The sequence below is a fragment of the Trichosurus vulpecula genome, chromosome 7 (assembly GCF_011100635.1).
Source record: "Trichosurus vulpecula isolate mTriVul1 chromosome 7, mTriVul1.pri, whole genome shotgun sequence".
In the NCBI taxonomy this organism is placed as follows: Eukaryota; Metazoa; Chordata; class Mammalia; order Diprotodontia; family Phalangeridae; genus Trichosurus; species Trichosurus vulpecula.
In genome coordinates, this window is record NC_050579.1 from 140,149,800 (window position 1) to 140,167,130 (window position 17,331).

The following is a 17,331-nucleotide window of genomic DNA, read 5'->3' on the forward strand; positions in this document are numbered from 1 at the left end:
AAAATGTTGAAAATAAATTTAGAAACCTTCACTGTCATTTTAAAGCAGAGCTTAGCTATCCCATCATTTTTATATGGAGATTAATTTTTATACAAATACAATCTGATGGACAAATTTAACAAAATCATGAAGTCATTTCTGCAATTAATTTTGGGGATGAAGCTAAATATTCCACTCAGGTTAAGAATAAGAAGATAAGTCAAATGAACTATTCTAATGTTCTAAATACCAAAGTCAGAGGGCCAATAAATTCCAGCTTAAAACATGTGAGCATTTCTTCCCCAACTTTTAATTTTTTTTCCTTCGGTTTGCTAGAATTTCTCAGAGGGTCTCTTTTTTCTTTTTCTTTTTCCCTTGCTCATAGAGAGCAATTGCAGATTTGCAATTGATACCTACTTTCTTCACCCGCATGTAATCAGAAACCTGGTAATATTTCTAAGAAACCAATTTACATTTCTACTCTCATTTCTAAACGAAGCTACAATATTTCCCCAACCACAGTGATGGCATCCACAAAGATGACATGAGAAACTTTACCAAAAGCCTTGCTAAAATCCAGTCAAACTATATTTATGCCATCCCTTATATGTACCTATCAAGAAAAAGAAGAAGAAGAAGAAGAAAAATTAAGGTTAGTCATGGATGACTTATTCTCAATAAGAACATTCTGGTTTTTTCCTTTTTCTATATGCTCACAAAGCCTACATTGGTATCACTTTGCTTGTAACCATAACTGAACACAGTGCTCCCAATGTGCAACCAGCCTTGGAAAGGGCTTGGTCTTTGGCCCAAGACCAACTTATTTTTTCCCTATTATTCTTTACAATGTGCTGTATAATGTGAAACACTTGCCCATAAGCACACAAAATACTATATTGTCCTTTCTTCAGTCTCATTTTCTCAGTGACCCACCCAAGGCAGACACTAGACAGAATGTTCCTTCCAAAATTTTAGGGTCAATTTCCCTTCTGCAAAAACACAGTTTCCTGTCAATCAGTGCATACTATCTATCTGTATAGTGTACTTCAAAAAATTTTAGGTACATTTAAGATAAAGGACCCATACCAATGTATTGGGGCTCTGTATGCTGCTTTTCTTTGCTTCATGTTCCACTGATAATCCATGATGTGCTTCATGAGTCCCATGGCCCCATCCTTAATCCAATGAAATAAAGTTGGACCAAAAAGGAGCGGGCTACCTCATAGACTAACGAGTTTCTGCTATCTTTTTTTTATACATTGTCTAGAGAGAGCGCTGACCTTTTGACAACAAATTTTTAAAAGAAAAGAAAAAGGAAACACAATATAGCAAAATCGATCAATCATTTAAAAAATAGGACATTATATTTAGTGTTCCATTTGGTATAGATTCTTCACTTCAAAAAAAGTATACTTAAAAATTGTATTGGCAGGAAATTATCAAATTAAATAGCACATGTAAAGTGATTTTCAAAACTTAAAGCTCTATATAAATATTATTATTGGTAATAGTATCATATTATTCACTCCCATGGATTCAATTATATCCTCTGTATAAATTAGTGTTAAATTAATATGACTAACATTAAAGAATCTATACCAAGGAGAAGTTATATTCCCAATTCTTTATTGATTCAGTAAGAGCATTTATACATAACACTGGCTCCCACTTATGTACAGAATCTAGCCCAAACTCTCTCTGCTGCCTCTTAGAACCCTCTGAAATCTTGCCCTAAACAACTTTTCCAGCCTTTTCTTTAACAAATCGTCCACCAGCCTCCTCACTTTCTTCTGAATACCCTGTGAGGTTTCCCACCTTTTTGGCTTTGTTCATGCTATTTTTCTGATCTGAAATACATCTATTCTCAACTTTAACATTTCTTAATTTTTCTCTATTTTACCCAGCCCATCTCATCCTCCTTGAAATCTTACCAGATCACTTCAGCCCATTCATTTTCTCTTTTAGTCAATGACAATTGATAGCTTTTATTTTCTGTATTACTCATTTGATAATTACTCATGTGACAGCTTTTAAGATTCTTATTTGTCATTCAATTTTTGTCACTATTTGCCTAGTATCACCCAAGATGGCCTCTTACTCGTAGTAATAATATCATTTTTAAAAAGCTTATATTTATGTAACTCTTAAACTGTTATCTATTTTCCACATAATAACTTGACTTTCACAACCACCTTGTTAGGAACCAGTAGAAATATTGTTTGAGCAGATAGGTAACTTAGTGGATAAAATGCCTAGCCTAGAGTCAGGAAGACTCATCTTCCTGAGTTAAAATTTGGCCTCAGACACTTACTACCTATGTTACCCTGGGCAAGTCATTAACCCTGTTTGTTTGGTTCTCTCATCTATAAAATTATCTGGAACAGGCAATCCACTCCAGTATCTTTGCCAAAAAAAAAAAAACCCAAATGGGGTGGCAGAGATTCAGACACAACTTAAAATGACTAAACAACAGTAAAAATATTATCCCTTGCTTACAATTAATAAAACTGAAGTTCGGAGAAGTTGTGATTTGTACCAAATTTCACAGTTATTAAGCTTCAGAGCTAAGATATTTGACTGCTAGTCTATCGATCTTTACACTACATACTTAATTAATATTTGCGAAATGAAAGAATGAATGCTTTGCACAAATTGAACAATTTCAACATCAGTTTAATTCTCCTAGATTTAACCTAAGAGTAACTGCACTGTATGAACTTGAGGTATGAAGAGGCTATAGGGAACACAGAATGCAGCATTCCTTTGCAGACATAGCCAACATTTTGTTTTATTTTGCTTACTTGCACTTCTTGTTAAAAGAGAATGTTTTATTGGGGTGGGAATCATAGGGAAAATACAGTGAAGGAAAAATGTCAATAAAACCTTTAAAATGAATAAGAGAAAAAAAAGAGACCCTCTAGGTAATAGAAGTGTTGGTTTCATTTTTTTTTGAAATCTCATTTGCTCAAATATAGGAATATGTATATAATTAATATGATACCTAATGGATCTTGGGAATATTCAAGTGAACGGAGCCTTGATCTCTCTCTTCCCTTTGTATCTGTCTAGTTCTAACCAAATGCAGTTTAAAGGGGACCAAAGTTCCAACAAGAAGGTCTGGCAAACTTAATCAGAATTATGGCTCTACACGAGAGTGAGTTTAGGTATCCAATTTTGTACAATCACTTGAGATCATCATAAAATCAACCTAGAATCAGCTATCCTAGAATCAAGCACCCAGATGTGTTTTGTATGTGACACAGTTTCACAGATGCCCTTATCAGGGTCTGCTGGGATTCTCACCATCTTCAGACTATACCTAAAGCAGAACTCCTTGACTCAGTCTTAGCTGGTACCAGAAGTAAGTAGTAACTTGACTAGGGGTATTGTATTTCTTACAGATTTTCTACAGCCTTGTTATATGATTTCATAAAAATCAGTCTTTTCCCACATGTATATACTGTCTGTGTAGTTCTCCGTGCTTTCAAGCAAACACTTTTGGGTTCATTCAATTGTTCAACAAGAATCTATTAATTGCTTTCTGTGTGCCAGGCAATGTACTAGGCATGGGAGGTAAAAGACAAAAGAGAGGTAGTCCTATATTCCAAGATAGTACATTCTTTTTCAGGGAGAAGGGACTGGCCAATTTTGTCTTGTTACCCCTGGTATTTAGCACACTGTCTGGTATATGTTGGGCACTTAACAAAGACTTATTGATTGATCAATAGATTCAGGCTCACAGAGTATGTTGGAAAACACTGAGCTACAAAATGATTTTATTCTTCATCACTTGGGCACTATAGGCACTTGGCCAAATTCTACATTCTTTTTTTTTGGATTATTTATTTATTTAATATTTTTAGTTTTCAGCATTGATTTTCACAAGAGTTTGAATTACAAATTTTCTCCCCATTTCTACCCTCCCCCCCAACTCCAAGATGGCATATATTCTGGTTGCCCTGTTCCATAGTCAGCCCTCCCTTCTGTCACCCCACTCCCCCTCATCCCCTTTTCCCTTACTTTCTTGTAGGGCAAGATAGATTTCTATGCCCCATTGCCTGTATATCTTATTTCCTAGCTGCATACAAAAGCTTTTTTTTTTGAACATCTGTTTTTAAAACTTTAAGTTGCAAATTCTCTCCCCTCTTCCCTCCCCACCCACCCTCCCTAAGAAGTCAAGCAATTCCACATAGGCCACATGGGTATCGTTATGTAAAACCCTTCCACAATACTCATGTTGTGAAAGACTAACTAAATTTTGCTCTTCCTATTCTATCCCCCTGTATTCAATTTTCTCCCTTGACCCTGTCCCTTTTAGAAAGTGTTTGTTTTTGATTACCTCCTCACCCTATCTGCCCTCCCTTCTATTGTACCTCCTTTTGTATCTCCTTCCTCCTTTTTTCCTGTGGAGTAAGATACCCAATTGAGTGTATATGGTATTCCCTCCTCAGGTCAATTCTGATGAGAACAAGATTCACTCATTCTCCCTCACCTGCCCCCTCTTCCCTCCCAACAGAACTGCTTTTTCTTGCCACTTTTATGCGAGATAATTCACCCCATTCTATCTCTCCCTTTCTGCCTCTCTCAATATATTCCTCTATCATCCTTTAATTTGATTTTTTTTAGATATCATCCCTTCATATTCAACTCACCCTGTGCCCTCTGTCTCTCTATATATGTATATTCCCTTCAGCTACCCTAATACTGAGGTCTCATGAATCATACACATCATCTTTCCACATAGGAATGTAAACAAAAACAGTGCAACTTTACTAAGTCTCTTATGATTTCTCTTTCTTATTTACCTTTTCATGCTGCTCTTGAGTCTTGTGTTTGAAAGTCAAATTTTCTATTCAGCTCTGGTCTTTCCACTGAGAAAGCTTGGAAGTCCTCTATTTTATTGAAAATCCATATTTTGCCTTGGGGCATGATACTCAGTTTTGCTGGGCAAGAGATTCTTGGTTTTAATCCTAACTCCATGGACCTCTGGAATATCATATTCCAAGCCCTTCAATCCCTTAATGGAGAAGCTGCTAGATCTTGTGTTATCCTGATTATGTTTCCACAATACTCATTTTGTTTCTTTCTGGCTGCTTGCAATATTTTCTCCTTGATCTGGGAGTTCTGGAAATTTAGCGACAGTATTCCTAGGAGTTTTCTTTTGGGGACCTTTTTCAGGAGGCAATCAGTAGATTCTTTCAATTTCTATTTTACCCTCTGGCTCTAGAATATCAGGGAAGTTCTCCTTGATAATTTCTTGAAAGATGATGCCTAGGCTCTTTTTTTTGATCGTGGATTTCATGTAGTCCAATAATTTTTAAATTATCTCTCCTGGATTTATTTTCCGGGTCAGTGGTTTTTCCAATGAGATATTTCACATTGTCTTCCAGTTTTTCATTCCTTTGGTTCTGTTTTATAATATCTTGATTTCTCATAAAGTTACTAGCTTCCACTTGCTCCAATCTAATTTTTAAGGTAGTATTTTTTTCAGTGGTCTTTTGGACCTCCTTTTCCATTTGGCTAATTCTGCCTTTCAAGGCATTCTTCTCCTCATTGGCTTTTTGGAACTCTTTTGCCATTTGAGTTAGTCTATTTTTTAAGGTGTTATTTTCTTCAGTATATTTTTGGTCTCCTTTAGCCAGTCATTGAGTTGTTATTTCATGGTTTTCTCGCATCCTTCTCATTTCTCTTCCCAATTTTTCCTCTACTTCTCTCACTTGCTTTTCCAAATCCTTTTTGAGCTCTTCCATGGCCTGAGACCAGTTCATGTTTTTCTTGGAGGCTTTTGATGTAGGCTCTTTGACTTTGTTGACTCCTTCTGGCTGTATGTTTTGGTCTTCTTTGTCACCAAAGAAAGATTCCAAAGTCTGAGTCTGAATCTGAGTCTGTTTTCGCTGCCTGGCCATGTTCCCAGCCAACTTACTTGATGATTGAGTTTTTCATTGGGGTATGACAGCTTGTAGAGTAGAGAGTACTTTGTTCCAAGCTTAAGGGCCTGCGCTGTTGTTTTCAGAGCTACTCAGAAAGCTCTGCCACACCCACGCTACTCCTCCCCCAAGAACCACCTACCCAGACTGGATCTAAGCTGGCACTGCACTCCCGCTCACATGCGCCACTTAATTCCTCCCACCAGGTGGGCCTGGGGCCGGAAGCAATTGTAGCTATAATTCTGTAGATGCCCCAGGGATGGTGGCTGAACTGGGAACTCCTTTCACTCTGAACCAGCAGCTTTTCCCACTAACCTTCTCTGTCGTCTTTGGTCTTCGTGGGTTGAGAATTCTGGTAACTGCCACAGCTCACTTATTCAGGGTGCTAGAGCCTGTTCCACCCCACTCCCACTCTGGTTGGTCTTCACAGCCCATGCTGGGCTCTGCTCCACTCCGCTCTCAGGTCCATGCCATAGACCTTACCCTGCAACCATCCAGGCTGTCCTGGACTGGAGCCCTGCTTCCCTCTGCTATTCTGTGGGTTGTGCAGTTCTAGAATTTGTTCAGAGCCATTTTTTGTAGGTGTTTGGAGGGACCTGGGTGGGAGCTCACATAAGTCCCTGCTTTTCAGCTGCCATCTTGGCTGCGCCCCCAAAACTTTACATTCATTTTTAATATTACAGGGCATAAAATTACTGTTTTATTTTCCAGTATGAAATTTAAATTGATGAATAATATCATTACTCTTTTAATGTTCAAATATATCAACATTCAAATAAGGGCCTCCAATTTATATTTTAGTGAGCATAGCCTGCTTCAGTCAGGTGAAATTTGTCCTGAGCCATATACCAGCTTCTCCTTTGGTTGCTTTAGGATGACTTCATCCATCTAACACTCAAGTGGAATAAAATCCTAATCTAAATCTCAAGCTCAATTATGCTGTCCATGCAACTGGCTAGGTTATATCTAGATTGTGTTTAAATAACTACTCAGCTGACATTTTCAAGACACTAAAGAGCTTTAAAGATAGCCTAGAATGTAAATAATTAATCGCAGTTCTGTCACACTGGTGGTATTTGGCTTGTGTCAAAGAAAAAGCAAAGCACCAGAGAAGAAGTCTTGAGTGAATTATCCAGCTGGGGAAGACACCAAATCCATCCATCTCCCTTTTCCTCCACGTTACTAGAGAAAAATAATTATAATATTTACTCTACATCATAGGTTGGGGAGAATTATTTTGATACCTTTAAAAACATTAGAAAAATTTGTTTTAGAGACTTATGTAAGCACTGAATTCTTTCTGCCTCCAGGGACTTCCATTCCAACAAGAAGTCTTAGTTCATCCTTATCTTTGTTTTGCAGCAACTACAGGAAAGAAGGAAGAAAAATCAACCAAGGCAGCGGAGCAAGGTAAAAAAAAATGAAGCGCGTTGACATTATCTCCTTTAGAAAGACAACTGCTGCAGGAGGAAAACACTGGATTCAGACAGGCAGAAGACAATAACCTTTAAATTCATTGCTCCATTAGTGATTGCTTCCCTGTGTCACAGAGAATTTGAGCCTGCCATCTGGGCTTGTCTATACTCATGTATCTCAAGCTTTCCCTACAAGTTGAGAACAGGCAAACTGTACCAAGCACTTCATTACTTCCCAAGAAAAATAAGGCACTGAGAACAAGAGAACTATTTTCAGGGACTCACAGCCAGGTTTTTGTTCTATGTGCCAGTCCAACATCAACAATAATAAATCAGTTTATCCTCCTGACTCCTCGACTGATTATATTGTGACAGCCATATTTTTACCTGCTATTATTCAACGCAATTTGTCCATGCTACAACAACTTATGGGTTTAATCTCAAAAAAAGGTCTAAAGCCACAATCAAAAATTAAAAAAAAAACAGTGCCTTGAGTCATGTTGATGTTTAGCATACATCTCTTCCCTGTTTTCCCACAAAGGGAATCTTATATTTCAAAGGAATAAGCAGTTAGCTCCATAAGATAAACCAACTTTGTATTAGAGAGCTAAGATAATTTTATTTGATGCTGTACCTTGTTACTAGAGTGATATCATCATCATCATTATTTTAATTACTCAAAAGAGTTCTTTAGGGTTGCCTGCTTTTATCCACCAAGTGATAGAATTATAGAATCTCAGAGTTGGATGGGAATTCAGAAGCCGTTGACTTCGTTCCCTCCCAATCAGTAGGAATCCCCACTAGACCATTCAGGCTCTCTAGAAGATCTCTAGTGATAGGAAATTCACTGTCTCTCAAGGCAACCTGTTTTACTTTGTGGCAAGTCTAATGGTTTGGAAGTTTTCCCTGACATGGAACCTGATTTTTTTTCTCTGTAAGTTCATTAGTCCTTATTCTGCCCACTAGGGCCAAGAAGAATAAAGGTAATACCATCTGCTCTTGAAATACTTGAATCAGGTACTATGTCCAGGGACTGGCTTTTATTTGATCTTTCTTTTTATTTATTTTTATATTATCAGCACTTAGTATGGTACCTGGCACATAGTAAGTGCATAATAAATATTTACTAACTTATTGACTTCTCCCATGCTCCCTGTGCCCAAGAGTTCTTTCCAGATTAAATATTCCCAGTTTCTTCAACCAATCTTCATATTTCATGGTTTTAGGCAATGGCTCACAATTGACTGGGCTCTTCCAGAGTCTTTCTACCTTGCCAGTGCCTTTAAAATGTAGTGCCCAGAACTGAATATAACAGTGTTAGATGTGGTCTGACCATGGAAGCATGGGATTATAATGTTTCTAGTTCTGAGTATTATTTACCTATTAATCTAGCCTAAGTTTACATTAGCTTTTTGGTTGATATTTCACACTATGTTAATATATATTGAACTTGAAAGCTCACTAAAATCTCCAAGGGTTTTGCATATGAACTGTTTTGTTAGCCATATCTCCTCCATCCTGTACTTATAATGCTCATTTTTAAACACACAGAGATATGAGTTTGAATAAATCTCTATGAAATTTTATCTTATTAGATCTAGTATGTAATTTTAGCCAGTGGAGATAGATTTCTTTTTTTGTTTGTTTAGACCTGTAGTAAGAAAAGCCCTTCTATTAATACAACTTAGCAACTATTCTAAGGTGTATAGTTGTAGTGTTGCCTGGGTCATTGAAATGTTAACTGACTCACTCAGTGTTACAGCTAGTATTTTTCATAGGTAGAATTTCAACCCACATCATGGCTTTGAACCCAGTTTTCTATCTTACACATTGACTCTCATGTTGCAATTTTGTTACCCAAAGTGTGAGAAATCACTATGTCTGTGATGTTCATTATGTAATTTGAAAAGTATGGCTCCTATGCCTTTATTCACGTCTTTGGTAATGAAAATATTGAAGAGAATATGGCCAAGAAAGTGGAAGACAAAATCTCATGACACTCTGCTAGAGACATATTGACATAGATGCATCGATCATAGCTCTTTGGGGACAATCATCCAACCAGTTCTATAACCACCTAACTATATTACCATTCAGCCCACTTCTCTCTATCATATCCACAAGTATATCAAGAGTTGTTATCATTATTCATTTGATTTGGAAATGTCCAATTCTTCATGGCCCCATTTGGTGTTTTCTTGGCATATTGGAGTGGTTTGCCATTCCCTTCTCCAGATCATTTTACAGATGAGGTGAAGCAATTAGGGTTAAGTGACTTGCCCAGGTTCACACACCTAGTCAGTGTCTCAGGCCAGATTTGAACTCAGAAAGATGAGTCTTCTTGACTTCAGGACCAGGACTCTACCCTCTGGACCACCTTTGATTTAGAGCTTGAAAAGAACTGTGTGGCCATCTATCTACATCAACCCCCTCATTTTAAAAATGAAAAAAATTAAAGAGGTTAAGTATCAGAGTCAGGATCTGAACCCAGAATCTTTGACTTCAGTTCCAGCACTTTTTTTCTGTTGTACTGTACTGCTAATAGCTCAGTGATCAATTAATAAATTAATCAGCACATATTTATTAAGTACCTACTATGTACCAGTAACCATGCTAGATGTTTGGTGTATTAAAAAAGAAACTATCATCTGCAAGTTATTTTAATATACTGAGGTATATGCTAATTGTTTATATAATGAAGGTATATGTATATATGAAACACTTCCTAATTTGATCTTTATAACAACCTTATGCTATCACTGGTGTTAATAGCATCCTTATTGCAAGCATAGGAAATCTGAACCTTAGCAATTTTAAGGGGCTAGACTAAAGTAACACATGAAGTGAATTTTTGAGATGAGTCTGGAACTCAAATTCTGTGACTCCTAATCTAAATTTGGTGATCTTACCACTATAGCACACTATCTTTTTGAAGTTCATTCAAGCCTTGAGACCTAAAGTTATTGAAAGAATCCAAGTGTTCTCTTCCCATATCATCATTGATCTTAATTTTCAATTTTCTGTAAACCATTCTGCAATGGTCACTACCCCTTCTTCTCCTCCTTTCCCACCCACCCATCTTGGAAAAGAGAGTAGAAATGAACTGTGCCAAGTAATTCTACCAATTCTATGTCATCCATTATGATTACCTGATTCCCTCCAATCTGTCTTTAGATCTTTCTTTTTAAAGAAGACCTATTGGTTTTTCTTAGTATTTATCATGCATTTCAATTCATTCTGAGTTTTAGTGGTCCTGACACTAGTAAAGAAATCATGTCACTCAGCCAAGACAAGATTTGATCAGGAGAAATTGTAAAAAGACTGTGCCACTACATTTAGTGTCATTTACCAGTGAAATTATGTTACTATTGTCACTAATTTTGTCAGGATTGAACCAAAAAATAAGTTGTCTTCCAAATTAAGTTTGTAATTAAAATCCAAAGTCAAGATATACAAAGTAGAGGAGACTTTTAAACTCATTTAATTTAGCCCCTAAATTTCATGGAAAACAAAAACTGAAATTCAGAGAAATTAAATTTGCCTGAAGTTGTATGACCTGTAGCTGGAAGAGACTGAACATGTAATACAGTTGTCCCCAATGAAAACCTCTCAGCATCCACAAAGATGGCCAAGGAGTTCTTGCTAAAAGTTATTTCATAACAGCTTAAATACTAAAGAATTGCAGAATATGATGAGTAGTGAGAATACAAACACATTTAATTGTTGTTGTTGTTGAAAAGGGTTCCCAGAACCAAAAAGAAACATTGGGAACCACTGATCTAGCCTAACTTCCTCACTTTCCATGTGAGGAAATCAAGGCCAGGGGAGTTAAATGACTTATCCAGACACGCATAAGTATTAAGGATTACAATGGCATGTCAACACCATTACTCTAACCTGAAATGAACAACTCAACATTTAAAGTTGGTGGTGGGCAACTATTTAGGAATAGACTAGACACCAAAAGCTGGGTTTCTTGTGTCCAAGCACAAGGATCTTTCTATCATACCGTGTAGGCAACGCACATTTTTTTAATCTATATTCTTAAAATTGAGATTACCATGAAGAAAAATTTCAAAATAAGTAGAATAATCAAGGACCCTTGGTCTCTGTGTATTATCTGTCATTTAGAGCTTTGAATGGAATATTTTTCTCTACTTATGTGGGGAAAGTCTTTGAGTATTTGCTGATAATGAAAAATGAACATTAAAAACTAATTCTTTCTTGTTGTTAGAGACACATTCATTATAATTCTCCTATGCTGAGTGATATGACTTCTTTATTATATGATGTACCAAATTAATTTATCAGATGACAATGGAAGAGTTTTTTTGTAAAAACACAAAATATCGAGGGATAATTGAGCAGGTTAGAGTCAGGAAGACCTGAGTTCAAATCCTCCCTCAGACATTCACCAGCTATATTATCCTGAGCAAGTCACCTATTCTCTTGATTGCTTCAGTTTCCTCCTTATAAAAATGTGGGTAACAATCAATAGCATTAACTTCTTAGGTTTTTTTGTGAGATCAAAAGATAACATCTGAAAAGTGCTTTGAAAACCTTAAAACACTACATAAATGCTTGCAATTAGTACTACTTTTATTATTAATATTATATTCATAAAAATCACATAAGAGCATTTGTGAGCAAGGTATGTTTATAATTTGATGTTCTGATAGCTTCAGTGTCATTAATTATGCCTTATTTCCTTGTCAGAGAATACTGAAAACTATTATTTGGAGTCAACAGGAAAAATAATTATAAAAGGTGTTCTGAAAAGAGAACTGAATCTGGATAGACTTTAGAAGATCTGGGTTCAAATGTTGCCTTGGTAACTTACTGCCTATTTCATCTTGGGCAAAGCACTGAACTCAGTGGGCCTCAGTTTCTTGTTTGCAAAATGAAGGAAGTGGACTATATGGCTTTTAAAACTCCTTCTATCATGAAGTATAGGGTCCTAATATCTATAATTATATATATATATATATAATATGTATTTATATACATATTTATATTCAGATAGTGTTCATAAATTGTTTACTTACCTTATTTACTTTCAACTTCCTTGAAACCTTTCTGTGAGGTAAACAGAAAAATTATTTCCCTATTTTACAGATGAAGAATGAAATTGAAGGCCACTAAGGTATTACTTTGTCCAAGAACACGTGAAAAAATATTTTTGACAAAGCTATGTCATGAACTCAGGTCCTCTCATTCCAAATCCACTATTGCAAAGATATTACAATCTAGGCTTACTCCAAACCCAGTAATCTTCCCACTATGTACCACATAGAGGTTTATTTTTTAAATTACTTCAAAATCTATTTTGATGACAATTATAAATCATGCACTTACATAGCAATTTCAGGTTTGTGAAGCCCTTTTTGGGCACTATGTCATTTGATCCTTGATAAGAACCTTTTGCCCTTTTGTAACAGTAGATGACTGCATAAAATCAGAGGCCTTAAACTTTCATTAGAGTTTGAGTTTGTTATATTTTCTTCATAATAATCTATATTAATTTTCAGGCAGGAAAAAAATGCCTCATATTTTATTATTAAAATAAAGAGAAATCTAGTCAGAGGAGTCATATACCTCTGTATTTTTATCTTAAAATGTGTGGGAAAGGTTCATATGACATACTTTCTAGGTTGAGTTCTCCACTGCTAATGGAGGAAGACTGAATATTGCCTAAAGTTGATCATTGCTGCTTTTCGTCATTTCAGTAGTATCTGACTCTGTGTGAACCCATTTGTAGTTTTCTGAACAAAGATACTGGAAAAATTTGCCATTTCCTTCTCTAGCTTATTTTACAGATGAAGACCTTGAGGCAAATAGGGTCAAGTGACTTGCATAGGGTCACACAGCTAGTAAGTGTCTGAGGCCAGATTTAAACTCAGGTCTTCTGACTCCAGGCCTTGTTCTCCATCCATTGTGTCGCCTAGCCGTCCTTGTTGATCAGGAAGAGGTTTAATTGAAAACCTACATGGTCAGCATGGAACAATTAAGCTTACTTGATAGAACATGACATAATGGCATGCCACGCATAGTGTCATAGCAATCTAATCCTTACTCTTAAGGTGATATTTTAAAGACTTTGCTTTGTTGTTGTTATTGGGTTTGTTTTTTTTTTGCTATAGCTAGATAATGAGAGAAATTTTGTACTGAATGTTGCACACTTACTTCAAGAATTTCAGATGTAATTTTAGCTAGTTCAGTGAAAAGAATGTTGGATTTGGAGCTAGAGGATGTGGGTTTGAACTCTGACTCGGTTTACTTACTTATGGGATCTTGAGCTAATTTTTTAAGTTCTCTGTGACTCAGTTTTCTCATTTTTGAAATGAGGGGGTTGGGCTACATAACTGTTAAGAGACGATTCAGATCTAAATCATATATACCTATATGAGACAGTATGAAAAAATGGATAGTATATTGTCCTAAGAGTCAAGAAGATCTGAGTTCAAATTTTTCCTTTGACTTTTACTTACTTACCAGACTTGTCCAAGGTCAAATAGCTGAGGTGGCGAAATCAGTATTTAAATTCTGGTTTTCTGATTTGAGGGCTCCTTTTGTTATTACATTCTACCACATTTTGACATGAAATACTTTTCAGTTTTCTCTCAATAGAAATCAATGTTTTTAAACTTTAAAAAGTATGAATTGCCCTTTTTCAGAATAAATCCATAGAGTAATCAATTGGCAAACATTTATTAAGCACCTTTATCCATTTAATTTCTTACGCCAATTGCAACATATTGAAGTCATGATGGGGAACGTCGGGATGTGGAAGGGATAAATAAATGTCCTATTCTAATTTAGTAAGTTGCATTTCATAAAGCTCAATTAATTATATTGCCTTGGATGTACCACACTTATTTCTATACACTCCCCCTTGTGTATTTCTCCCTACCCATCTTTTAAGAAGAAAAATATTTCCATTCATAGTTCTCCTTAATTCTCCCTCCCTTTCTAAGGTTTCTCTAAATGGCATGTATTTTATCCCTGTCTGGACAGACAAAACATTGATCTAAATTCTAAAAGGTAGTGGCAGTTTTCCACCACCTTGGGTAGATTAGGTTTCAGCAGCCTACTCTTATGCTTCTCATCCATTGAGCTCTCTCTTCTATCCCCCCTGCTGGGATATCAGCCTTTCAGGGATGTCTAACCATGTGGATGGATCCAGAGTCATTATCAGGCCTTAAGCACTATGCCGCCTCTTTTTTCCTTAGAACAAACCTGAAATTGCAAAGGAATTGTTTCTATAAATTAAAACGTTTTGAATCATATTCACATAATTTCATAATTTCACATAAATTCATAATTTCTCTTCCTTCTCTTTGTTTTTTTTCTCTTGATCAGTCTATCTTTGTCATTTTCATTCCTCTCTTAGAAATATACACGTTGCTTAAAGTAGTCTTTCACTGTACATAGGGACAAAGTGTTGAAGGAAGGAAGAAGTATGGGGGATCTTAACTTTCCCAGTTATTGCTCCATCAAGTCACAATGTAACTAAAGGAATCACTGCCATTTAATAAAACTTGAATATTCAAATATTAATTTGTTATCAAAGACATTGTTGTTTAGTCATTTTACAGTTGTGTCTGACTCTTTGTGACCACATTTGGAGCTTTCTTGGCAAAGATATTGGAGTGGTTTTCCATTTTCTTCTTCAGCTCATTTTAAAGATGAGGAAAGTAAAGCAAATAGGGTTGAGTTACTTGTCCAAGGACATACAGCTAGTAAGTGTCTAAGGCTGGATTTGAACTCAGGTCTTCCTGACTCAAGGCCCAGCATTCCATCCATTGTGCCACCTAGCTGCCTGTTATTAAGGATAGTAAGGCCAGAATCATCACATTATATCATTTCCCTGAGTTTTCAGCAAAGCAAAAATATTGAGAGGAAATGATAACATTATTTAATTATGGTGACATTAATTATGTAAAGAAATTGAGATAGATGGGTGAGGGGATATGCTTGGGGAATTGACAACCTTTTCTCTGCCTCTCCTCCAAATTCTCATTGTGAAAAAATAATGAAAATAAACTGATTTAATTTGATTAATGCCAGTATCTATATGTAGACAAATCAGACCAGGACCCCAATTTCCTCATTTACAAACTGGACAGGAATCTAGATAATATTGAAGATCTCTCCCAATTCTAACATTCAGTGATTACTAAAATCAAATATAAAAGAAAGGAATAATACCATAACTTGTACTTTCTCTATTAATTCAGTTCAATTCACCAAAACACTTGTTAACACCTACTACATGTAAGTTACTAGTGCAGGGCAATTAGATTTAAATGATTCAGAGACTACCAATGAAATGAACTGAAAAGTGACAAAAGCAGTCACTACAGTTTATCACCATCTAGCTTAACAATTAAGATTACCTGTTAATAAATGTGCAGTGGATTAAGAAAAAAGGCTTGTAATAAATGGTTTGGCTGTGTTGGGTTCTATTATGGTGAATTTATAAATATGTGTTCATTGAGCTAAAATGAAAACTTCCAGACTAAAAAAAAAGACATTTTATTATTTTGATCAACTAGATTGCCAACAACAGATTCATTAGATATCCTCATAATACAGAAAGGATCCATGGATAGGGAACTTCTTTTATCAATATTGACACCGACAAGTTTTTGACATAGTAGATACAGTACTGCCTGAGTCACCTAGAGGTTGAATGATTTGTTTTTGATCATACGCACAACTAGAAATTGTTAAAATAAGGATTTGAACCCAGACTTTTCTGACTCTAATCTAATATTACACTTTATAAAAGAGGAGGAAGGCCAGATATGTCATTTATTATATTCAGCTTATTTTTTTACTCCTCTGAAATTAAATTAATACACAAGGATAGTGTTTTTTTAAGTTTGAAATGGACTACTTTGAAGTTGGCTTAATATAAATCCCCTTGGGTGCCTTTTATAGTAAAATACTTAAACAAAAGATTCTTCTCTTTTCTTTAGTTATGGTACTTGTACCCAAAGGTACTCTGTTCAAGTTTTCATGAACAATGCATGAAATCCCAATGTTGTGACATGCCATGTATACCTGTTACTGACCTCTGACACCCTGTAACATTCTCCTGAAAGCACGATAGACTGGACTTCTCAATGTGTGCTGCAGTAGAATGCCTTGCCCTTCTTCAAGTGGATGCTAAGAATGGTTATCACTTCTTCCCCAGTAATGAATAATGAATGTTGTATATTTGTGTATCAAAGTGAAATTTTAAAAGATCAATAGACAAAGTTAACTTTTGAAATAATAAAGTAAATATGAAGCTATTTAAAGTCACAAAATGTATTTAAATTTTTTGCATAATGTTATGTAGTAGCTTAAATAATTAACATTATTAGTCTTTCTGTAAAAAATGTAAATCAAATTTCCCTTGGATATTGTAAATAGCATAAGTGTTTTCCTTGTGTTGAAATGGGATATGAAAAAAATAGAATATGGAAAGCATGTTGTTGACCCTCAATAAATGTTAAAGGATAAACAATATTATTGATTCCTTGTGGAGTCCACATTTTTTTTTGCCAATATTTCCTGACTTGTTGATTAATATTTATTGAGCGCCGACAATATGCTAGGCGCTGGGGAAAAGGTACATATGACATGGTGTCTGCCCTGGAGGATTATGTTCTAAGACTACTTATGATAGATATGCATTTTTACTCTCCGTATTTACATCTTTTCGAAATTGCCTTAGAAGGTTTCCCACAATCTCACTTACCTAAACGCCACCTCTCATTTCAGGTTGCTCTTGCATTTCATATTTTTGAAAGTATTTTCTTGAGAATCATTTTACCAAATTTGTAAATGATCTCTTGAATGACACCAATGAAAAAGGAAAATCACAAAACAAAACCCACATTTTTAGAAGAGTAATAGGCACTAATATAACATTTCTCAAGTACTTGATATGGGGGGGGGGTCAGCTGGAGAAAGCTATAATTGTGAGCCATTGTTAAATTTACAGTGTGAACAATTACACT

At 35.7% G+C, this 17,331-nt stretch overlaps 1 protein-coding gene across 1 annotated transcript in view; it reads left to right on the forward strand.

The window, feature by feature from the left end:
• The window catches only part of TRDN (triadin), a gene marked incomplete in the record, with an annotated part of 469,162 nt that overhangs the window by 375,117 nt on the left and 76,714 nt on the right, over positions 1–17,331 (forward strand). The window contains 1 exon segment of the mRNA XM_036767544.1: positions 7,269–7,316. Within this exon segment, the coding sequence (XP_036623439.1) occupies positions 7,269–7,316 (48 nt within the window).